Genomic DNA, 24,412 nt, shown 5'->3' with positions numbered 1-24,412 from the left:
ATCAATTCTACAAAAAGTCCAACAAGGACCAACAATAATACTTCTCAACGTTACTCTCCGTCACTCATACACGCAAATACTCTTGGATACACTTTATACTTATATTTTGTCTCCTCAAGAATGAAAAAATAGTGAAACCAGCTTTAGAAAATAAAAAACACATTCCATTTTGCCTTCCGCCAACAACAAAAATCGAACACTAAAAAAATGTTTAAAATTTTAAACCATAATTATGTATGTACTAACTATATCCTTAAGAATTGAATTTCAATTACATTTTTATTCTTCGATGAATAATTATCGTTCATTTCTATCGACTAATTATTATTAATAATCCATTGGAGCCGTTCCAAATTGCAAAAATGCATCGTCCCAATGAAAGAATTAGAAATTGATACATTCTATATGAAAGGTCACATAGGAACCAAATTAAGTCTCATAAATCAAATAAAGGTTCTAAACTATAGTTAATAAGTCTATAATTAACGGAAATATGTCCAAAAAATATTGGGGAGTATACTGTAAAAAGAATATATTATTATACATTTTTCCTTTTCTTGATTTTTGTTCAAGATTATTTGTGTTTTAACTCACCACATTGTGTTGACTATGATAAATATCTGCCCTTGTACATACATAGAACTCAAATCATAGAGTCAATTTGAATAAATATGCAACATAATGTTTGACAAGAAAATATAATTATATCATTGGATGATGATGTGATGTAATATAATGTTTCTGTTTGTTTTCTTATTATTTTAATGCACAACATAAGAGATTATGTAGTATGTCTGTATTAAATTTAATACGAAAGCAAAATTAAGAAGGATTTCTTTTCTGAAAAAAGGTTATTAATATCAAATTATAGAGCGAAAAAATAAATAATTTTGATATTTTTTTTCAAAAAAAAATATATATATATAATCCTGTGTGTACGCCCCAGTATCTATCACAATATTATAATTATAAAAACCCTGACTTATTATTCATAAGTGGTCTGTCAACACAAAATTAAGCTAGAATTACTTTTCTCAAAATAGAATATGGATTATATTTGTACTCTTGGACAAATTATTATTAATTTCTACTAAAAAATATTGTTATTAACCCTTTAGAGGCTCTGCAAATTGCACTTGTAGTCAAAATTGATCGTCACAAAAAATAATGAGAAATTGGCAGATTTTATATGATAAGTTTATATAAAATTCTTGGGTATCTCAACTCATCCTACAAATTGGAATACAAACTAAAAACTTTAGTTTAAAAATTAGGTTCTAAGTAGTTATTAAGTAAACAAATAAATTCCTCTTTTCTTGATTTATGTTCAAGATTGCTTTTATGTTGACACACCACATATGTAGACTTGAATTTCCCACGGAATCCCTATTCATAAGTAATTTTTATTTGAAAAGTCATAAATTACTATATTAAATTATAATTATAGAATATATTAGGATACTAATAGATGTGTAGAAACAGATTATTTGTTTTGCATCCTATTTTTTTATTGCAATTTGTACACAATAGTATGTATAATAGGTGACATGGACATAAAAAAGACATTTTTTTCTGTAATGCATGGATATGTATATATATCTCGTATATGCATATACGAGATATGCATACAATAGGTACATACTCACATATATGCTCTTAATGTACATATTATTATACTTTTTTATTGTGTACAAAAATAATAATATATCCCTACAAATCTCCCTACTTCTCTCCTCTCCAAAATGTAGACTGTACAAAGTGCAAAACATAACATCCATCAATATATAGATCGGAACTCTACATCTGACAACTAAGTAAAAGGGCAGCTTTAAAACAAAAACAAATATGTTATAACCTATACATAACTAGTACCCAAAGCTAGTAAAAAAATGACAAAAAAAACCTGTTAGGTTGAGGAGATTGCCTTGGCATTGTGAAAACATTATCACCCGTAACCACGTTACTTTATCATTTTTCCTCGTGAAAGATGCAACTTTTTCCCACTTTGGATAATTAATCTATACTCTAGTTCAATTAGAAAGGGAATTCATGGAGGTTTCGTAGTTAGTTATATATTCGTTACAGAAAGTTTAAGTTATATAAATTATCATTTATCATGGATGCTGCATTTCAAAGGACCCTGATTTGAGTTTACAAAGGTTTCCAATGAAAATACCGAACAGGATATCCGAAAAAAGCTCAAGCACATGTCAAAAGATTTTTTCAAGGAACTAGACATCAACAACGAGTTCAAGACTCTGCAGTCTTCATTTCAAAGCGAATGACTTCATCCTTTTTTATCTGTAGATCAATCCCGTGATAAAGTCACTTCATCTCAGGTATCTCGGATTGTATGACCTTAAATGAATAATACCAATTTAATAACCTCTAAATGAACTTATGGTAATAAATCTTGTTAATAAAGTAGGCCTCTGTTATTGTCCGGATTTAATTTATTTTGGATGCATCAGAAATTCAAAAATAAAATTTTTGGAGTAAAGATTGCCTCACTTTTTTCTTTTGTGCTCTTAAATATTTAGTGTCTTTCTATAAGAAATAGTCTTAAGGTGTCCACTGTCCAATATCCTATGAAATATCATCAATGGCTTACATATTTGATCATTTTTTCCCTACTTATATTTCTAAATTTTGTAATCAAATTTTCCAAAGTTGTGATGAAGAACTTTGCGTTCTTAACAAATGGTAAAGTAAGGGCCACTATCAATAAAACAGAAGAAACATTGCCGATTTTCATTCAATTTAACGGAGGATTGTCATTCCAAAAATGTTTTTACTAATGTTGAGACTCAGTCTGACATCAATTTTTTCCCCGTTAGATCTTCAGTGATTTCTTCTTGACTAATATTTTGGACCAGACCGAAATTTAAAACGTGGACCAAAATTTCAAAAAAAAAAGTTAGCACATTAAAAAAAAAACTCCATCAATTTTGTTTCTAAAAAAAAGTTCCTAGATTTTATAACGAGACAGAATTAGTTAAAATTATAACGGTCTCAGACGGTCTAGGATTTCTAGACCAAAACCCAATATAATTTTTTTTCATTATATCTCTATTAATAAAAAACGCATATCTATGTATCATAGCTTTGTTCTTCGGAGTAAACTCGCAAACATATAAACTTTTTTCAATAAACCCTTAAATTAGCAATATAATTTATTTTTTTTTACTGATCAACTAAATATTTTATTAAATGAAGAATGAAAAAGTCTAATGAAATTCTCTTTGTACATCATATTAAGCCCAAGCAGACCGTTAGAAGCCAAAGTATCTTTAACTTCAAAAGATACATAAATTAATCTTCAAGAAAAAAAGTTGGGAAGATTTCAAGCAAATATTTTTTCAGTCAATATTTGACTTGGGGCCTTACATGTCCTAAAACTGGGTTACAACGTTTAATTGATTAATTTAACTTAAAAATCGCACAAGTTTGGGTACTTCTGCTAATTATAAGTAAAAACTCTTCTTTAAAAAAACCTCAATACAAATATGTTAAATGAATATCAAAAGTATTATAAATAATTGTTGTAATTCGTTTGAGTAAAAAAGAAGTTATTAAGGTAAGGGATAAATATGGTTTATTTGTTAGACAGGCCAGCACTCTAAAGAGGGTTGTGAGAGTGAATTATCTATAATACTGATCAGAAATCTATACATAGTATAAGTCTTATTCTGCTATAATAAATTGGAAATAAGGCATGCAGTATCTTCAAACACCTACCTGTTTATTCTTCAAAAAATATTATGTAGTCTAATTATCTTATTTTTTTAATTAAAAATCTTCTTTTTTAAACGGACGACAGTATTTGCAATATGCAAAAACTACTCACTTTTATAATCTTTAAATAGGTACAAACAATAGAAGACACATGTTGGTGTATTGTGTTAAATTTTGGGTGGTTAAACCAGCTCTGAGTAATTCAGCTAAAAGCAAAAAAAAAAAAAAACAACTGCCTCCGGTCTCCCCCTATGTACATATGCCATGAATCCCGTGTGAAGTGTAATTTTTTTTTGGGACTCATATAATAAGGAATAATTATGTATGTATATTATAACATAATAAATCTCTTTCTCTCTCATAGCATTTTCAAAAATCAGAGGTGTGAAAGATATGTTTAGCATTTATGTTCCAAGTCTTAAACAAATTTGAGGTGTGAGCTACTGCTTCTTCTAACATCGCCAAATCATTTCAATTCCTATTTTTTTTTTTTTTTTATATAAGAACTCCGTGCCTCCTTCATATGTACAAGTACATATTACTAATGACTTTAATTTCTTTATTGGTGTGAGGAGCACGTCTTTTTATAGTATATATAGAAAGAGAGAGAGTGTTGCTAGCTAAATATATATACAACAGAAACATATGTATATATTGTCTATAAGTTTCAATTTTGTTCATTATACAAGTTGCACCCGAAAAAATAAGATGAATAATTTATGGTGGACTTGTAAGGAGGATAATGCAATAGTTGAATATTTTTTGGATGATCAAGAGATTAATTACGTAATTTTTGACTTTTTCAAAATCAAAATACCAATAAATTATACTTAATTATTATGTGACCCAGAGTTGTATAACTCGTAAAAGCGTATTAACTAGTGTTGGTTTTCGTTGTGGAAATCCTATACCGTTCCGAGACCGTTATAAATTTTTGTATGATCAAAGTAATTTGACCCAGCCGATCTGCACCGCCTTGTAGCAAAATAATTGGTTTAAATCTACTAGGTAGATAAAATCATTCTAGAAAAAGACCGAACAAAAATACATTCGGTCTCGGACAGAGTCTCAATAAAAGTAATAAACAAGTTATTTGAATAGAGAAAAATGACATGATGGAATCAATTATTATTAATTGGTAATAAACAGGATGGATTTTGTAATTGAATATGGCTCTATGAGCAGGTGTATCCTAAAGATGTTTTTTTTTTTTTTTTTTTTTTTTTTTTTTGAGGATCCGTCTGTACAAAGCCCAACAATATTGCACTATGCACTGGAGTCAGTACAAAATAGGAAGGGGGGGGGAGGAAGAAGGGACTCTGATTTGCCTTTAGTGTATTAAATTTACATAGTTGACGAATGGATAAATCTCTTTTAATACAACATATAATGTTTATAGATAAAACTGGAATATATTATGTACAATTTATGTAAGTGTATTTGCTGGTGTGCATACTCACAATATATCTTATCATTCCGACGACGTCATTGATAAGATAGAAAGAGAAATTTAAAAAAAAATGAAGGAATTATCAATTAACTAAGCCATATGCAGCAAAGGACCTGTGATGTCATTGATGATCAATGTTGCTGTCTGCTCTATGAACCTACTACAATACTTGATTAAGTTTGAAGAATCAAAGAAGTACGTGCAAAGGACATTCTAGAAGGTCTATATTTAATAATGAGAAGACAAGGGTGCGTAGAACATTTATAATAATAAATAAATGCATACAATTTCTGTGATTAATATATTAATTATAATGTACATATTATCCAGTAAATTTATCTGTAAGGGACTCTTTTGATCGATGATTAATTAAATTTATTCGACTTGGCAACCCCCTTTGGTAATTTCTTTCTACTATATACATGTATTATTTAACATATTTTTATATATAGAGCAACTCTCTAACTAATAAGCGTCTCTGTGAGAATGTGAAAATAGAGACTGGCGCCTATTGACGTCACAACTCCTGCATTAACACTGTTCTTAAGAGTAGTATGAATCATAAAAAATATCAATTTCTAAGAAAAAAGGAAGACTCACGCAACTGGTACAAATTACAAATATACCTTCTCATAAATTGACCCCCTGATTTGGACCTTTATATATATATATATATGTTTATAGACAAATGCATACTTATATTATTAACATATACCTAATTGAGCTTTAATGAAGTAATGCCCTTGTAATATCTTATCCTAAATATTAAATTTGCAAAATACATGAATTATAATAATGTACTCGTACAGTGTATATAGGAGAAAGCAATGAGGAAAAATTATTTAGTCAGAGGTAATCACAAATAAATACTTAGGAGAGATGCATGGAATGTTAAAATGAACATTAAATGCGCAAATAACAACAATGACAGTTTTTTTGTTGTTTTTTCTTCCTTTTTAAAGTAGATTCAATCTAAGGGCAAATCAACTATGTACACTGTATGAACATATTCTGCAAATCAATAATAATAAATTTAAAAAATAAAACTAAGGAAATCCCCCTTTTATGACTATTGACTAATCAATGCAAAAAGGTCAGTCTACGTACACCTAGACATCCTTTCCTGCATTTTTCTTCTACTGAGGGCCATGTAGAAGAAAAATGCTACTTCAATACATTAGGGAGGGGCCTAGGTAATGTTGTAAATCCTAAGCTTTGTTAGTGTGCTAGAATTGTTGTCGTTGGCAACTTGAAGAGATTATCTCAAGTTGATATCATTATTCTTTCACTATTGAGGAGAGAGCATCTAAGTATAAGTGTAAGCAGGAGTGTATGTGCTCATAAATGTCGAAGAATAACTCTGAGGAGTTATAATTGTAAGTCCTTATTGAACTCAGAGTAGAATTGAGGATCGAAATCCGAATAACTCCTCCCTATGTACTTCCTTGATATGGAGTTAGACTTGTGTTTATTTCCATAATATCACAGCTAATTTATGACAACGAAGCTGCTCTTCTCTCAAACACCCTCAAAATTGTTATGGCTCCCATTTTAATGATGGTCTTTCTATTTTGCAAACAAAAAAGAAAAAAAAGTTACGATTTACAGCCCTTTACATAGATTTTAGAGGCGGTTCTATCATGAGTGTAGTTTTCAGGCTGTAATTAACATTTTTTTCCTTTGAGCGCATGGTGTAGTGTTGACTAACTCACCCTTATTTTTGTTTATTGAGATACATATTTTATTGTTTCTTTTCAAGAGAAATTTTAAAATGACCTTTTTTTTTTGTTTTAACACAAAATTTGTCACTTTAAAAAAATAATATTACAACATTTGACATTTACTTTATCTAGTACTGTGTATACTAGGTACAAATGTAGAATGATTTATTTTTTTTACAAAATTAACTGGGGACTATATTTGTATTCTTCAACAAATTATATGGTCGTCATAATAAAAGAATGTGAAATGGATTAATTATAATAAGCCTATTATTGCCTCAAATATGCCTATATTGGCTGAAGTAAAACATAAATTGTAATGTTCTCTTTTGCTTGACTTTTGTTCAAGATAGTTTTTATATTGACGCACCACATATGTATTTCATATCAGATATAGGTGCCTACATATGCAGGAATCTATCTAATAAAACAAAGAAAAAAGAGGGACACCCACGCACGCATGCTGAGTTGATTCTATATCAGAACACTGAGTGTTGTAGTCGAATGTCCCCTAGTCTACTATAGACGCATTTATTCAGCACCATATGCGTGCGCGTTCTAAAAGAAACTCCAACACGGTACATACAATCAATGGTACCTTTTGTAAGGGGCTCCTCGTAGTATGTAAGTAAGTACCTTATACATACATACCTCAGAGTGATATTAATAATGTAACATAAACCTGAAAGAAATATATTTTATTTTTTTATGGTTGTGTACCTATATACAAAATCCCACCACCTACGCGAAACGAAAATAATGAGAATATACATACATAGTACAACATATTATCATACATACCTATACTAGTCAACTCATCCACATATACATATGTTGGGAGAGAGGAGAGCAATAAATTAATTCATTACTCATATAATATATTGTACATAGGACAAACAACTTTGATTATACATAATATGATGCTTCTTTTCACACTCCATTTTTACGTAACTCTCTCCCTTTCAAAAAATTAAAGTCCATCAGAAAAAGATTGACAAAAATACATACATGAGTAGTACATACTAAAAGGACTCTAGGCAAAGAGTGGTCACGTAAGGCTAGGAAGGTAGGGTTTAGTTGTTCTTCGATCTAATTGGCTTAAAATTAGAAGCTGCTACATGTTCCCCGAGCTAGGCAGGCAGCCAGTGGGGAGGGGAGTGAAGGACTGAGTCTCTCCCTAGTGAAAAGAGATGAATAAGGGAAACTACGTTAGGATATGTTCCTAATGCAGTCTTCCTTGTTTTTAGATTGAATTGTGAATTGTTGAATTAGATTGAATTTTTCCCTTGACCGCTCTTTGCCCCCTAGAATCATTTAGTACATACCAGAGATAAACTAATACCAACAAAGACATAGTTGTATAAAATATGACCTTAACGCGCTTGATATCTGAATAATGTTTTTGGTTTTTTTTTTTTTTTCCAAAGATCATCTACAAATAAAGTAATATTAGTGCGTGTGCTCATGAAAGACGGAGAGTAATACTGAAGATTGATTGATTTGATAGTTCTAAGTAAAAGTCTTAGAATTGAAGATCGAGAGCGGAGTCTTTCCTGCCTTGCTAGATCGTGTTTTGGTGTGTGTCTTTATTTCTTTTCTCTCGTAGCTAATTAATAAAACGTCGTGACACCAAAACTGCTCTTCTCCAAACATTCTTCCAATTGTCAGGATTAGAATGTCATTTTTTGTTTTCTATTATTTTTATGAACAGTCAGGTCAAATTTGATACAACTCTATACATAGATCAAACACTCCTAAAATTAAGGCAACATAGAAGAGCACCAAAAGTGTAATTATCCATTAGTTTAGTAAGGAATGGAGTCTACTCGTGATAGTATCAAGCATAGGCTAAGTTAGCAATATTTAGGGTATTAATTTTAACAAAAAAAGAATGGTTTTAATAAACTAAATAAAAACCGTTATGATACACATGCCTTTTATTTTTTAAAAGTCATCAAATTAATGTTTTAAAAATCCATAGGTATTTGTAATAAATATGTATTAATATTCGAGTGCAAAATTGAAGTTTTATACGCCTATAATGGCAAGAAAATAGGCAACGATACAACTGAGAATGAGATAAAGTGTGATGAAAAAGTCCTTAAAATTGAATAGTTAAGATTTAATTATCCTTTAATAATCCAGTTCGATTCGAAACTATTAAATAGATTTATATACTATTTTCTTGTCCTTATAACAGTGCAGCTGTCATATTTATCACTCATTTCATACCTAGGGCTTCTTTGCTTACAAACTATACGTACTGTTTTGCTACTGAATGATAAAAATTTACTCATACATATTATTAATATTATTGATGCAGTGCATGACTGCCAAATATTGCAATGGGCTAAAAAAAGCTAGAAATTAACAAATAGATATAATTGTACAATAGTATATTACATAATAGTGTTGAAAATAAATTGAAAATCGTTTATTTGTATTTTTTCATTTTGATCTTACGTGATTTTTCTAGACATATGTGGACCGATACTTCGACCCAAAACTTATTTACAAAAATGTGCATACTATCAAAAGAAAGTCTTATATTGTGGGATCGATTTTTGTGAAGGCAAATTTTTATTAAAAGACCCATCTTGAATCCAAATTAGCTGGTCTTACAAAATGATAAGGACCTCAGACGGGTCTAGGATGGATTTCTAGACCGAAGCTCAACAATACTAGTGTACACCTATGTGTATAAATGTAACTTATTGCTAGTATTAATATTATAAGTAAGTAAGTATGTAACTTTTAAGAATATTGTCTTTCCTCCTTGCCTTGACACTTGACAGTTGAGACCCTCCCTCTCTTCTATATACATATTATGTCTTCTCCTCCTATTTATTATTTATCTTACATGCATAATATAATGTTATGTATGACCTTGAATGAGAGTCAACAAATATATGGAAAAAGTGCAGATTTTCAACTCATACGTATTCTCTCTTTTTTTCCCCCTTTTGCTTCGAGGCAGAATTTCATCAATCAAAGTACCAAAGAAGAGGAAGGATTCTCATCACGCTGCACATTGTTATTTTTTACTTAAAAAGTAATAAGTAAGGAAAAGAGGAGAAACCCACACTAAGAAAGAAGAAGTTCAAGTTCTATAATATAATTCTACAATAGTAGTCGCTATATATACAATCTAATATAATTTCTTTTTCTGTTTTACAAAGTTAAATGTGCAGAAGAAGGGAAAAATAAAGGTAAAGACTTGAATAATAAATAAAATCCATCCACCTACTCTCATAGTATTTTGTCTCTTTGCTGTTTTTTATATATTAGGTTTAATATGGGTAGTGTTCACTGTTCAGACAGAAAGTGTTCTTGGGTACAACTATGTATTCCTTCCTGTTAACGAGGTATCTACTAGTGTTAAGACTCGGTCCCACATCCATTTTTTTCTTTTTCCGGTCTGAAGTGTCTTTTTTTAAAACGATATTTCGTTCTAGACCATAAAACCATAGTTTACTCGATTAGACTAAAATGTACTTATTCCGTACCGTAGACCAAAATTAAATTTGAATATTGGAACGATCTAGACCGAATTCATCCACATGACCAATCTAAATCGATTTTTATATTGGACCAATTTAAATCGGTCTCGGGCAGGTATTGACTTATCAGAGCGAGCCCCAACACTAGTATCTACATATAAAGAGAGATCATTCCATCAAAGCGACTACATACTGACCCAGACATCCACCTTTTCTCCTAGCTATTAGATTTTGTATATACATAGACAAAACTCTTTCATTATAAAAAAAGAACCCACTAATCAGTGGGATTATAAATCCTAAGCATTTTTTTAGCGTGTAAGTTTTGTTGTTGTTGGCTACCTGAACAGTGTTTTGTTTATTTTCTAAAGCTCTTATCATTATTCCTGAGGAGAGAACATTCAAGCATTAAGTGTAACCTCGAATGTTTTTGCTCATGAATGACGAACAGTAACGCTGAGGAGTTATAAGCTAGTTGGACACTAGTTACTATTTTATTTTTCGATTTCTTTTTTTTATACCAAAAATGCTTACGATTTACAAGCCTACTCATGACTTTGCATATATTATATTGTATGTCCTATTTTTCCTATAATATAATACAATATATATAAACGATTTTTTGGCAAAGAGTCGACTCTATCTAACAAGGCCGTGTTTGTAAAAATAATCATAAAGAAACAATAATTTCCTTTGCTCCTTCTTAATGCAGACTATATCCAACTGATATATATTTGCGTTTTTTAAGGATCTGGATTAAAGGATAGGATGAGGTTGAGAGTACATCATTAACAATATCCACATAATATACTAAGTATAATATGTAACTGAATTGTAATACAAAACTTCTCAGATTGTATATTTATGGCCCTCTTTCGCCCGCCCTCCTCCCGAGATATGGTCTCTGCTTGAATCAGATTCGGGCAGTGCAGGCCTAAGGTCACTTCAACCTTTGAGACACGCACTTCCATTAGGCCCCGCGCTTGAGTAAAAAACAATTATAAAAGGACCATTATTTTAAAGCAAAATTAGATTCTAATTTTCAAAAAAGAAAGAAAAAATACCCCGCACAGTTAACTTGCCCCAAGTTTCGCTCAGTCTAAAACCAGCCTTGCCCAATGTATTATTGGAGTTGCGGAAAATATGACCGAAAACACATACGATACTTTTTTAATTGCAATCTGAAGATGACTTAATTATTTTCTAACGCTGTTATGATTATTATTTAATTCAAAGAATAAAGTACTAACTTGTGCTTATTTTACATATGGACAGGTAATATTTTATACAACTCTTGTTATTATCGATAATTATCCCTTTGCAGATTGGGATTTGGGCCCCTTACAATCTACAGTAATGCAATCCAGCCCTGGTCACTTTAAGTGAAGCATCCATCACATATGAGCATGGACTATGTACTGTACATACATAGTTGATAGAACGTCTGATTGAAAATAAAATACCGAGCAAAAACAACAAATAATATTATGTATGAATATATTCTTAACAAGAAGAAGAAGAAGAAAAAGTTAAAAATGACATGACTGTGAAAGACAAGTACGTATATATGTATGTATCTATGTTTTATTATAGTAAAAAAATATATAATGTAACTTCCAGTTTGACTTTTTAATTTCCGTAAAAGAAAACTAACTTATGGGGTGTATTTTTCCAGCTCAGTTTAAAACAATAAACTAAGTAAAATAATAATAATAAAATATGATTGTAGTTGTATAAAACAGTCTGAAATAGGCCTGTCAAATCAAATTTTGAGCCATATGCTCTATCTCTGTAGTTGAAGAAGTGGTTAATGACTGGATGTTGTTGAGCCACTAGTACTATTGGTCATGAGATGTTTGACTTTGTTCACACACTTGTTGACGAATCCAGGTTTATTAGAGTCTGAAAGAGAGGATAAAGAATTGGATCCATTCGCATCATGACTCACGACAACAAAACTGGAAACAGACTCACTTCCATCAAAGGCAGTCCTTGACTTGGAAGAGGGGTACTCTAATTCCGGTTCGCAACTTCTTCCCTTTTCAAAGATACGCTTCATTCGGGGAACGATGGATCGGCCGATTTTTCGAGAAGGAGGTAATGCAGTCATCAAAAATGAAGGAGGAGGCTTATGAGGGATAGGAGGAATTAAGTCTGTAGAGTCTCTCTCCGGTGGGGAGGGAGACCACTCTTGAGTATCATCGGAATTGTTTGATTTTTTAGTGTCCTCCATTCGAGTTGAGTCCGAGTCTTCAAGATAATCGAACTCCTCTTGATTCTCAGGTTCTTGTAATCCTTGAAATTCATTCTCGTGATAAATTAATATGTCTTTGGATTTTTCAGGAAAAAGCTCAGAGCAGGACATTGACTTTCGGAGACCACGCCGGGGTCTCACCGGTATGGCTCGCAAATAAGGTTTGAGAAGGGGTTGAGATGACTTACGTGAAGCGTTGCGAAGAGGAGGAATGGGAAACAGATCATTGACAGGCCGTAATAGTCAATCTTTCCCGGATGAATTTGTGTTTTCATCAGAGCAGACTGAGTTATCATTGGAGAGCGTACGGGCATAGTTATGCCTTCCAAAGCTTGCTCCAGTAGATGAGCTGCACTGGCTATTAAGGAACCGCTCTGTAATATTGAAATTGCTATCACCACGAATGAATCTGTCAACTTTGTCTACACAGGCCTCTTGATAATCGTGGATCCACTTTACCCCATTGTAGGACGTTATGGCTCTCATGGATTCAGGTAGCTTTAATGAATCTGGCATGAGGAAATTATCAAAAACAGGAATTATATTGCATTTGGACTGAATGGCACAAGCTATTTCTTTATGAATCCAATCTCTCTGCTCCGTGTCGTTGAAACAGCGCTCCATAGCACCAGGTGTACAAACTAGGATAAAGTTTTTGGCACTTCGAATACTTTGAAGCAAGTTATTATCAAATTTACCAGCCTCTAAACGATCCACATCGAGAAAAACAGAGTAGTTCCTAATTTCTAAGTGTACTTTAAGTAGGGATGCAAGTTGAGATCCATTAGATCGTCTGTAGCTGATGAAAACATCCAGGGTTTTGTCCAATTTAGCATCATCTCCAGAGATTGAAAAGTCACCACGCTCAATTTTTACCCCTTGTTGAATTCTTAATCGATGGATCCGATTCCTTATGCCACATTCGATGAGTAATTGTTCATCATTAATAGTTAGGAGTACATCACGATCGATCCCAGCATTCAACATTTCGTAGGTATAGACACAATATTCAGTCCCAAGGTTAGATAAAAATCCATTCAAGCTTGTGGAATCACAGCTGGAGTAATCTGCAAGTTTTTTTAAATTAGATAGCTCTCTCATAAAGCGACGACGTAGAATCCCGTTTTTCATGCCAATGTCCTCGTTAAGCATGTCTTCATTAAGCTGTAAAAGTAAGTCTCCATCAACTCGACTTTCAAAGAATGAATCTGAAAAAGCTGAAAATCCTATTTGTTTGACCCACTCCTTTACATCATCGATGCACCAAGTTGGAACCTGTTGACTAAGTTTGTGAGGTATTTCTTCACCAATGGTTCTCAATGTCTGAGCTGCATATTTTGCCGCAAGGCCACTCGGACTGGAAGCAACTTTCTTAAGTGATTCGATAGCTCCAATTTCATAAAATAACTCAGAATTTCCTTGTTGTTTTTTTATTTCTGCCTCCATTGAAAAATGGAATGCAGCCAAGTTTCGAGCCTCTTCTCTTTGAGAAGTGAGAACTGGAATAAGGCGCTTAAGCCAATGAGGACTTTGACCATGGGAATGAGCTGCAGATATTTCCGCAAATTCAGCGGGTGTATGACTTTGAACAAAGGGTTCAATTAACTCTAGAGTTCCACTTTTCTGAACAGCAGCCTCAATTTCCTTATTTGCTACAAGGACGGCAATAGCTAAACATGCATAGTACTTGATGGTGTCATCGTTATGAAAAGCAAGAGGAAAGAGCCAAAAGGGTATTTTCCTTTGAATCATGGCTTCTTGATTCTCTGACCCTCCATACATTGCTACATTGGCTAGGGCACTTGCACAATGCCTCAAAGTCTCGACATCTGTACTTTTACATTCGGCAACAACAGTATCTAGTCCACCCATGGCTATCACATTTCCACAAGTAGTTTCACTGTGCTTGAAGAGATGTTCTAGAATACCCGTACCCACTCGAGAGTGCGGGATATCTCTAAAATCTCCAGAGTATTTTTTAGCCAGCGCTACGACTTTATCCAGACCCTTTTCCACAACATAACCGCGATTTTCAGTGACAAGACACTGTTGAAGCAACTTTGCAGAATTGAACTGAAGGGCCTGATGATCTGCAATGCAGTTTTCAATTAAAATATCCAGACCACCGTTATTTCTCATAATGTCACATAAGGTATTCCCAATTTCATAGCCAAATGAGGGTACCTTCCAAGCTCGAGACATCATGTCATTTACTTTTTTGATCCAAGAAGTCAGAGAGTCTTTATTTCCATCATTTTTCATGGCTTCTACCGTATTGGACATAACACCACAGTATTTGACGAGAGCATTTTGTACATTCGATAGATTGGTTTGCGGAGTAATCGTATCAAGATCATCTAATTCTAAGAAATATCTATCTAATTCCTCCATGCTTAGTTTCACACTCATCATTTGATTGATTTGAGAGTTATTGAGTAGAGACGAGGATCGAGACAAAGATGAAAAGGACATTTTTTTCGAGGAACTTTGATGAGACTCCCTGGTCATCTCTCCAGAAGCTCTCACAGTCGATCGTTGTGAAGAGGAAGCTTTTTCTACATTTTGAGAAGTAAAACCAGAACCGGAAACTTTAGTTCCACTTACAGCTGCAGTCGAAGATTCCGCTTGAATACGTTCTCCAGTAGCTAGAATTCTTTGGCGATGTCGCATACCACTTGCTTTTTCCGCTACAATACCAGAATCAGAGTCAAACATGCGAGAGGATTTCAAAGCCGCAGCACTCTGTTCTTGAAAGCTGACGTCACCAGCTTGGACTCGAGTCAAATTCGAAGAGTTAGCAACGGCTTTCTCAGTTGTGGATAAGGAAGAAGCACTTTTTGTGGATGTCTTTCTTTCTTCATAGCTCTTAGAGACCTTGCTGCTCACGGTGGTACTCCCTTCTCGTGATGAAGGAAGTGAAACACTACTTAGAGGATGTATGGAGGAAACTAGATTGGGGGAAGTTAATCCGGATTTCTCAGAATCAGAAAAGTTCAAATCAATCTCTCCAATTTCTGAGACAGGGCTTGTAACAATGGGATGTCCCTCCTCAGTGTAGTCATCCACATTGGTCATGGCACTACTAGAAGGGATTTCTACAATGGTAGGTGGGCTCGTTGCTGCTTCTGAGCGTGCTTTCAAAAAAGGAGGAGGTCGAATACAATTTCCAGAAGATGATGAGATGCTTCGACTGAAGTTTCGTTGCTCCGAACTACTACTACTACACTGAACTGTGGCTGAGCTACTTGAAAAGGAGGATTTGTTTAAATTGCTCATTTCTGACATGGATGCCTTAAGCTCGTTGAGATTCGACTTAACATCGTTTGAGGAAGAAGAGAGAGTGGAAGAGGCAGAGCTGGAAGGAGATGAGTTTCCGTTCATGTGTAGAAAGGGAAGACTTTGTTTTTTGAGCGGCTGTCGAGTTCCACCAAATTCATTATTTGATGTGTAGTTGTTGCCGCCATAACGAACACGGCGAGTATAAGCTGGATCCATGTTAATAACCATTCAAAAGGTTCTTTACAGTAATTGACATATAAATTTAAATCATGAAGTTCAGTAACCAGACACTATTCATTGAAGAAGTCACACATCAAGGTGCAGTTGAGTCTTGTAGTATCATGATATGATATATATCAACAACTATTAAGCAGCAGCGTACGCACACATGCAATTAATTCACCTAGCTTCTTCTTCTTATCTCTTAGGATGAAGGCACAAATTTGATAAGTCTGTAGAATGGGTAGTAGTAATAATAAGTATTTAGATTTTATTTCTCTTGTGTATAAGAATAATCCTTCTGTCTCTACAATATAAAGTTCTTTTGAATCAAAGATATCATTATCCTATTTCAAAAAGAAATAAATAAAAATGTTTGAAACAATAATAAAAAAAATATTTTCAATTCTTCTTTGTTCGATGCAAAAAAATTATAAATCAAGGAATTGTAGTTAGAAAGCCACACTATATATGTATATGTACTGTACACATATATGATATCTTCTGCTATGAACTAAATCCTAGTTAAAGTTTTTTTTTCTTCTTCCCTCCTTCCTTAGAATTAATCACTACTTGTTCACTAACGAACTCTTGAAAATTTACTGCCTTTGTATATATGCGTCTCAATATAGATTAGTGAGCGATTTTGTCAGGCAATTTTATATATGTAGTTGTGGCAGTGTTGAGGAGTTCGCGTACACGCTTCGAATTATACACCAAAAAAATGTATGTATATATATGAATTATGATGATATAGAAGAGAACGAACTAACTAAATAATATAACAAATACTATTTATGCTGCTACAACTCATAATATTACTGAGAAAAAAGTCTACACATATATGTGGAGAGTTCCATGGGATGAAGGAGCAAAGAGAATCATTGTTACCGAGGTTTGCTCTATATAGAGGATTCATTGCTGGATGGATACGTACTACATTTTTACATACAAAATAACAATTACAAAGTATGTAGTATATTGCATCATATTAACTATTGCGATGAGAAAAATAATATTTCCGTAGCTCAGGGATGAACAGATGTCATTCCCAAAATATATTTATATGTTGCGTACAAGTTGTAACTTGTATAAGAAGTAGTTTGTACTAGTCGACATCAAAAAAATGAGATCAATATTTTTAAATGAACAATTTAGACGAGTGGACACAGGGGTTAGGATAGTGCAGTAATAATTGAATATTCTATGATTCGGTAAATGTATTAATATGGTAATATTTGATTTCTCTTTTCTTTTTTTTTTTTTTCAAATTACTAATTGAGACTTGATTCAACACAATAAGTCAAAAATGACTCTAGATTACATTTGTATTCTTTCCCCAATAAATCGTCTATTTCAATTAACAAATTATTATCATCGATCCTTTGGAGTCGTCGGAAATTGCAGTTAGAGTCAAAATTCAAAAATGCATCGTCATAATGAAAGAATTATAAATTATATTGGAAATACCATATTGGGGCCAAATTAAGTCTTATAAACACTCTTGCGTAAATCAAATCAAAAAATAAAATAGATACAACGACTCTATTGACCAAAATATCTACATGAAATATAATTGCTCTTTTTAAAAAAAAAAAAGGTCACAAAATTGTCAATATATGAAAAAATTAAATGGATATTTATATCAAAGATGAATGATCATCATTCATCTTTGATACTAATATCAATGATACAGTGAAGGGCATTCTTGTTTTGAGGCGTGGAAGAGCAGTATTGAGTACTGTTAAAGAGTAGAAACTTAGTGAGGGATGTCTTGAATTGATTCAAATATTAATGAATTGTAATTATTATCAAGTTTAGGCAATTCTTTTCGCGAATGGGTTTTAATTCGAAGACTAAATAATGAATTAAATCAGTAATAACCATTCGCTTAAAATAGTAAGTCATTACTTTATAAGAAGAAATACATGAAAGAGTAGACTACGGCTATATATGGATATATACATTATTAAAAAAAGCAATGAAAATCCTTACTTGCATGATGATGAGGGAAGATTAAGGAGCTGATAGATGTTAACGTGGACTACTAAAACAAAACGGGCAGAGAAGAAATGAGCAAAAGGGTAGAATAACGTACAAATCTTCAGTAGTAACAATAATTATTGGATTCGAAATGGGCAATTTAATTTCAACGGATAAAAACTCGTTTTCTCCTTGCCTGCTTATTGATAAAAAATTTATGTCAAATACAAATATATAAATTAGAATTGTATTTATTTTTTATATTATTATTATTTGAAGAAGAAGAGAAAAGTAAGCAAAATCTACTAGAGGGCGCTATTAAAGTCAACAATTCTCAGAGACATCTAACTATTAATTATGACAGTTCCTCATTCCAATCCGGCCATACTTTGCAAATCATTCATTAATTATATACCGTATCATTACATCAGAATCACATGAGATGCAAATTATATATTATGAAACTTGTTTTAATTTTATTAATAGTATACTAGTATATGGCAGAAAAATTTACATAAATCTATATATTTTTTTTAGTAAAATAAAGGACTAGAAAATTAAATTCAAATTGTGATAAAATTACAATCTAGACGTTTAGATTTCAATTAACTTCTCCTATTTTTTTGAAAATTGTAATGCTTCAATGCTCGTAATTTAAGTAGTATTTATGCTAGGTAAAAATAAATAGAGGACGTCAAATAAAAGTTAAGCATATAAATAAAAAAAGCAACTTCTACGTAAAAAATATATAATTTATCATTAATTATTTTACTAATAAAAGTAGCAGTTTGTAACAATAAAATTAGTATTTTTCTAAATGACCAAATGTCCATTATAGATTTAAAAAAACGAATAAAATTATTTTAACAAAACAACATACATTTTATAATGCAGCAATACCCTCCAACAGTTCGGGTTCTATAGATATCGGAGTATTTGTCATTGTTAGTACTACAAACTAACATTTTATTCTAAGTTAAGTGTTTGAATTTTTTTCTAGGAAGGTAAATTGTATTTAGTTACATACTAAGAGTATAAAATTTGTATGTTAATATAATAGATCTTTAGGGTCAGGGAAGGCCTGGCCCTCTTGCAAACTCCGCCTATGATTGTAATATCTTTGCATATGAATAGTGAATTTTATTCTCAGGAGTATTGAAATGAATCACTTTACTATCGATAGCGACGGATTGAATCCGGATTAAAAGAGGGTATTGATGTACAAAATATATTAAAAATAATATACATAAATATCGCTGCCTTGGTATAAATATATCCTATCAGGTTAAATTTCAAAAATTGATCTATCACTGCTGTATTCATGTTCAACTTATCTTGATTAGTATGGAAAAATACTTTTTTTTAATATTCTTATTATTGTGGTTTTATCAATGTATGAAATAATTCTCCTGTTTGGATTATCTTATATTTACTAATTATAAAAATTTTTATAGAGTATTATTTTTTATTTTGCCTCTCCTCAACAATTTTAAACGTCCAGATAGGACATTTTTATTCTAAGGCATATAAAAATAGCTCTGTTACATACTAATATAGCACAGTTTAGCGAGGATTTTTGTATTTGATTAGAAAGAGAGCCAACCAATTCAACAATATCAAGCAAAAAGTAATATAGGCTCTACATAATAGTTAAAAAAATAGCATTTTTTTTTTCAATTTCATTCACTGTTATTATGAAAGGATTATAAAATAGGTTTATTTCCTATTTTCAATGGCAGGCTGAGGAAGAGGAGCTTCGACTGTTAAGATACCCTCTTTTGAGAGAGATGACTTAATCAACTCGGGATCTGTTCCTTCAGGAAGCAAAAATTCCCTGTTGTATTGACGAAAGGAGCTTTTCCCATCAGCTTTTTCTTCATGTTTAGCATGGACCTATAAATGAAATGAAATTGTAACACAACACATACATTAAAAAGTCATATCTCACCATAAGTTTATTATCAACAGTCTTCACCATAATTTCTTCAGGAAGATATGAACTCACATCAAATCGAAGTTTCAGGTCTTTTTGCTCCGAGAGTTGTTTACCTTCTTGATTGAGAGAAGAATCAATGCCTGAGATCCAGTTGGTATGAGTTCCAAGTCCACTTCCTCTAAGCATATCATTCCCACTCGTATTTGACGAGGAACTATTGGTAAAAAAGTACAATGATTCATTGAATAGTTCACTGAATGTATTTTTAGATGAATAATTAATAAAGCCTGAACCAAATTTTACCTTTCTTCTAAAGTTTTGTCAAATGCAACTTCCTTCCCATTAACAAATGATTTACTCTCTGACGATTTTGAAGTGGAGCTTCAGTTCATTTTAAAAAGGAGTTAGTATTTTAAGTGTTAGTAAGTAGTATGTATGTGGATTGAATAAATACATTAGTTATATGAAGAAATTTTTTAAGCCTATACCTAAAAAGTACTTGTGTACACAAATTAATAATTTATCACCTTGAAGAATGAGAAAAGAAATTGGAATCTTTATCCAGCATGTCTCCACGAAACCGATCCATTACATTCTCCATTCTTTTCATTTCTTCATCAAATTTATCTTTCATGCTTCCAAATTCTGTGTCCAGAACAGAGAACTCGCCCATTCGAATGGGTACTTTTTTATCTGACATTTTATTGCTGTAAGTATGTAATTGTCAATTAAATTTTAATGCTGTCAAAATCCTTCTTTGAAAAAATAAGGCAATAAGCGTATGACAACACCCATTTGTTGTTACGCCTTTTAACCATGGTTACCATAACCATTGGTTGTTTTTTTTTTTTTTTTTTTTTTTTTACATCTTTTATAAAAATACAAATATCCTTTTTAATGCAATAATATTGGCTAATTCGTCGCCTTTTTTATATCAATTATATCGGAAATAGTATAGAACACTTCTTCATATCCTAGATCTTAGTTCAATTACAAATAATGGTTACATGATGTTATACAATGGTTGTTACTTAGGACAACCCTATACCCTTTCATAATTATAAATCAGACAGTTTTAATATTTTCCCTTTTATTTAATTGATACTGGCTAACCTATACTTTTATTTTTCTAAATATTATGTTTTTACTCAATAATATTCAACAATATCAATTTAGCCTATTAGTTCTATCCTAAGTGTAAGATTGTTGATTAATATTCTTTATTGTATCAAGTAAATCTGGTCACATTTAATTAAGCAATGTACCTAGCTAGGTAAGTATTTCTAATACAGAAAAAATACGTAGAGACATACGTACATATAATATGTACCTACGGTATCAAATGCACCTAGCTGCTAAGTGGGCAAGCTTTTTACGAGAAATGACGTCATTGCCCTCTAGTTGGAACTTCTTGACAATGCACCCAAGATTTCAAATGGAATTTTCTCTATTTTTTATACATAAAAAAAGGGTTTAAATGGCTGACCATAAGTACCCATCTTTAAAAAAGAATGCATCCAGGGCTTTAATCGTATTGTACCATGTATATGATGATCGCAAATAATGTTTTGATCTCTAAAAGTGCCTACGGTTGGTACCCTTCATTTGAACGAATAGGAATTAAGGGAAAAGGGGTTTTTTGAGATGATGTTTCTCTCTTTCTCTCTTGTTCTGCTGTACTAGCAGGTTTAAGCTCTATCTAAAAAATAAAATCATAACATAAATAAACTTGTAACTATTTCGACAGTTCAGTTCATTTCATATTATTTATTTTAATTTTTAATAATTATTTAACTCTTTGATTGGATTCTACTTGAAATGAAGGAGGACTACTATCAAATTGAGCTAAATAAAACGGTGTGGGAAATACCACGTCGTTACGCGGATTTGTCTCCAGTCGGATCGGGTGCTTATGGGCAGGTAAGGTCCCATCACGAATCAAGTCTTCTGTTTATCATTTTTAACTTTTAAGGTATGTAGTGCTAAGGATATATTTGCTCCCAAGCTCAAAGATGGATCCTATACACAAGTCGCTATAAAAAAATTGGCTCGTCCCTTCCAAACTGCCATTCATGCAAAAAGAACGTATCGAGAGCTTCGGATGCTCAAGCATATGAATCACGACAATGTAAGGCATGAATCACAATCTGAAGCACACAATAAGTATTACATCCTTTTCCCTCGTTTTTCTTAGATCATTGGACTACTCAATGTATTTACTCCCTCCAAAACATTACATGAGTTTAATGACGTTTATTTAGTTAGTCATTTAATGGGAGCTGATTTAAATAAAATCATCAAAACACAGAAGTTAACGGATGATCATGTTCAATTCCTTGTTTATCAAATTCTTCGAGGCATGAAGTATTTCCATTCTGCAGGGATTATTCACAGGGACTTAAAGCCCTCAAATATTGCTGTAAATGAAGACTGTGAGCTTAAAATCCTTGATTTTGGATTAGCCCGTCCTGCTGAGTTTGAAATGACTGGCTATGTTGCTACAAGATGGTATAGAGCTCCTGAAATTATGCTTAATTGGATGCATTATCAGCAAACTGGTAGGATATTTTATTATTTTCGACTATAAATGATATTATAATACGTATTCAGTTACTCCTGTCTGTTTATTTATAGGAATTCTTAATATATATTACTAATGTTTATATATTACTTACTTACATAATTATTAATGTAAACTTAGTTTTATAAAACAGTCATCTTTTTGTTGATATTAGAGTACGCAAAGTATTAATATATACATTTTTCAATGATTATTTCTAATGATTTATTAATTATTTTTAGTTGATATGTGGTCTGTTGGTTGCATAATGGCTGAGATGCTCACGGGTAAAACATTATTTCCTGGGATTGATCGTAAGTCATTTTATCTCTTTTTATATATATAAATTCATGATATATTTATGGACTTTTAATAAACATGATCTTTAAAATGTAAAAATCCTTATATAGAAGAGAAGCTGAGACTTCCCCTTCCTCCTTTCAATTGGCGCTTTAATTGATTTCCTTGTTAAAAAGAGTAGATAAATACATTTAGAAAGAAAAAAAATTATTTACCTTTTTGCATTTTGAGATGTTATTCCCTTATTTGTAATCAAGTGATATTACCTTCTTTTTTTTAAATACAAAACACAAGCCAAACTTATTTCCATTATCCTATTTTTCATTATAAATGATACCAATTGTAGATATTGATCAGCTTACTCGTATAATGACTCTTGTGGGTAAGCCGGATGAAAAACTTCTTGCAAAACTTGGTTCTAACGAGGTACATACATAGGTGTTCTTTGATCACTTGTGAATGTGTTTTTCATATTTATTGTGTGTGACCATTTTTAGTTCATTTTTAGCTGCTTTGCACGTCTAACCTTAATTCTTACTGTTCTGTTTTATTTTTGGTTTTGTGTTGATTATACTTTTAGATATTGATCAACTAACGCGTATTCTTGCTCTGTGTGGTACACCTAACGAGGATTCTTTGAGTAAAATAACCAGCGAGGAGGTAAGTCAAGCGTAGAATGAAGCTTTGTGTTGTTTTTCATTATTTATTTGTTTGTCTTATATTGTTGGAAAATCAAATGGAACTCCCTTTATATTCATATTATATTGATAGGCTAGAAATTACATCCGATCGTTACCCAAAATGGAAAAACGAAAATTTTCCGAATATTTCAAGGGATTCAATCCACAAGGTATTGCATGTCATCATTTGACTATTCCTAGTTTTTCGCATTTAAATGTTCCATATTAATTTTCAGCTATCGATCTATTGGAAAAAATGTTGGAACTGGATGCAGATAAGCGGATTACAGCAGAGCAAGCTCTAGAGCACCTCTATCTCACCCCTTACTCTGACCCTACTGATGAACCAAGTTCTTTACCATATGATCAAACATTTGAAGACTATGATCTTCCTGTTGAGCAATGGAAAGGTATGTTCATTCAAAAGTTACCGTTTCAATATAAAAATATATTCAATTTTTTATATTTTTATGTTTATAGACTATGTCTGGAAAGAAGTGATCAGTTTCAAGCCTGAGCACAATGCACCAGCAAAGTAAAGCACAAAAAATTCATTCGGCTTCTGAGTTACTTCCTAATTAATTTTCACGTAAAATTCATAAACTTATTTCCTTCTTTACACGTCTACATAATATACTTGCGACTTATGTATTATTCATGATGAAAAAAATTACTCTTAACGGTTTATTTTAAACTACAATTACATTAATATATAATCCATTTATTGAACACTAAAATAATAGCAATAATAACCATAATAACACATCACAGTAAACTATCCTTTTTACAATACTG

The 24,412-nt window shown here is 32.0% G+C and overlaps 4 protein-coding genes and 1 long non-coding RNA gene across 8 annotated transcripts in view; 2 read left to right on the top strand and 3 right to left on the bottom strand.

Annotated features, from left to right (window-relative positions):
• Sc2 (trans-2,3-enoyl-CoA reductase Sc2) overlaps positions 1-18,429 on the bottom strand; it is a 31,182-nt gene extending 12,753 nt beyond the window's left edge. Inside the window, exon 1 of the mRNA XM_040713641.2 lies at positions 18,154-18,429. Coding sequence (XP_040569575.1) covers positions 18,154-18,159 — 6 coding nt within the window. The 5' untranslated portion in view covers positions 18,160-18,429. The remainder of the gene's footprint in view (positions 1-18,153) is intronic.
• LOC121119026 (uncharacterized) lies at positions 4,223-11,864 on the top strand. 3 transcript variants are annotated; one of them, XR_011780144.1, is made up of 3 exons: positions 4,223-7,534; positions 9,383-10,115; positions 11,731-11,864. It is a non-coding gene; the product is annotated as an uncharacterized lncRNA (long non-coding RNA). The 3 variants fall into 3 exon arrangements; XR_005864647.2 differs by having other exon boundaries at positions 5,041-5,433; XR_005864648.2 differs by lacking the exon at positions 11,731-11,864 and adding an exon at positions 10,195-10,872 and having other exon boundaries at positions 5,041-5,433.
• On the bottom strand, positions 11,887-18,131 carry Sarm (sterile alpha and armadillo motif). Its single transcript, XM_040713636.2, has 2 exons — positions 12,381-18,131; positions 11,887-12,308 (listed from the first exon to the last, which is right to left on the bottom strand). Exon 1 carries the CDS (start codon positions 16,165-16,167, stop codon positions 12,904-12,906), a length of 3,264 nt encoding a protein of 1,087 aa, XP_040569570.1. The 5' UTR covers positions 16,168-18,131; the 3' UTR covers positions 11,887-12,308; positions 12,381-12,903.
• Positions 18,430-18,595: 166 nt separating the features above from the next.
• On the bottom strand, positions 18,596-20,890 carry LOC121119025 (body wall muscle protein HR-29). 2 transcript variants are annotated; one of them, XM_040713642.2, is made up of 4 exons: positions 20,605-20,890; positions 20,381-20,458; positions 20,090-20,291; positions 18,596-20,034 (listed from the first exon to the last, which is right to left on the bottom strand). In XM_040713642.2, exons 1-4 carry the CDS (start codon positions 20,775-20,777, stop codon positions 19,858-19,860), a joined length of 630 nt encoding a protein of 209 aa, XP_040569576.1. In that variant the 5' UTR covers positions 20,778-20,890; the 3' UTR covers positions 18,596-19,857. The 2 variants fall into 2 exon arrangements, with proteins under 2 accessions (XP_040569576.1, XP_040569577.1); XM_040713643.2 differs by lacking the exon at positions 20,381-20,458 and having other exon boundaries at positions 20,605-20,888.
• An 853-nt stretch (positions 20,891-21,743) lies between these two features.
• Positions 21,744-24,392, top strand: LOC121119022 (mitogen-activated protein kinase 14). Its single transcript, XM_040713639.2, is given in 9 exon segments — positions 21,744-21,997; positions 22,050-22,205; positions 22,272-22,635; positions 22,880-22,951; positions 23,518-23,597; positions 23,709-23,787; positions 23,854-24,027; positions 24,098-24,153; positions 24,155-24,392. Coding segments are annotated over 9 exon segments (1,128 nt in total). The 5' UTR covers positions 21,744-21,895; the 3' UTR covers positions 24,200-24,392.
• The last annotated feature ends 20 nt before the right edge of the window (positions 24,393-24,412 follow it).

This window comes from Lepeophtheirus salmonis, chromosome 5 (assembly GCF_016086655.4).
Source record: "Lepeophtheirus salmonis chromosome 5, UVic_Lsal_1.4, whole genome shotgun sequence".
Lineage (NCBI taxonomy): Eukaryota > Metazoa > Arthropoda > Copepoda > Siphonostomatoida > Caligidae > Lepeophtheirus > Lepeophtheirus salmonis.
Note: the sequence above shows the minus strand (reverse complement) of the source record. Positions and strands in the feature narration are given on the sequence as shown.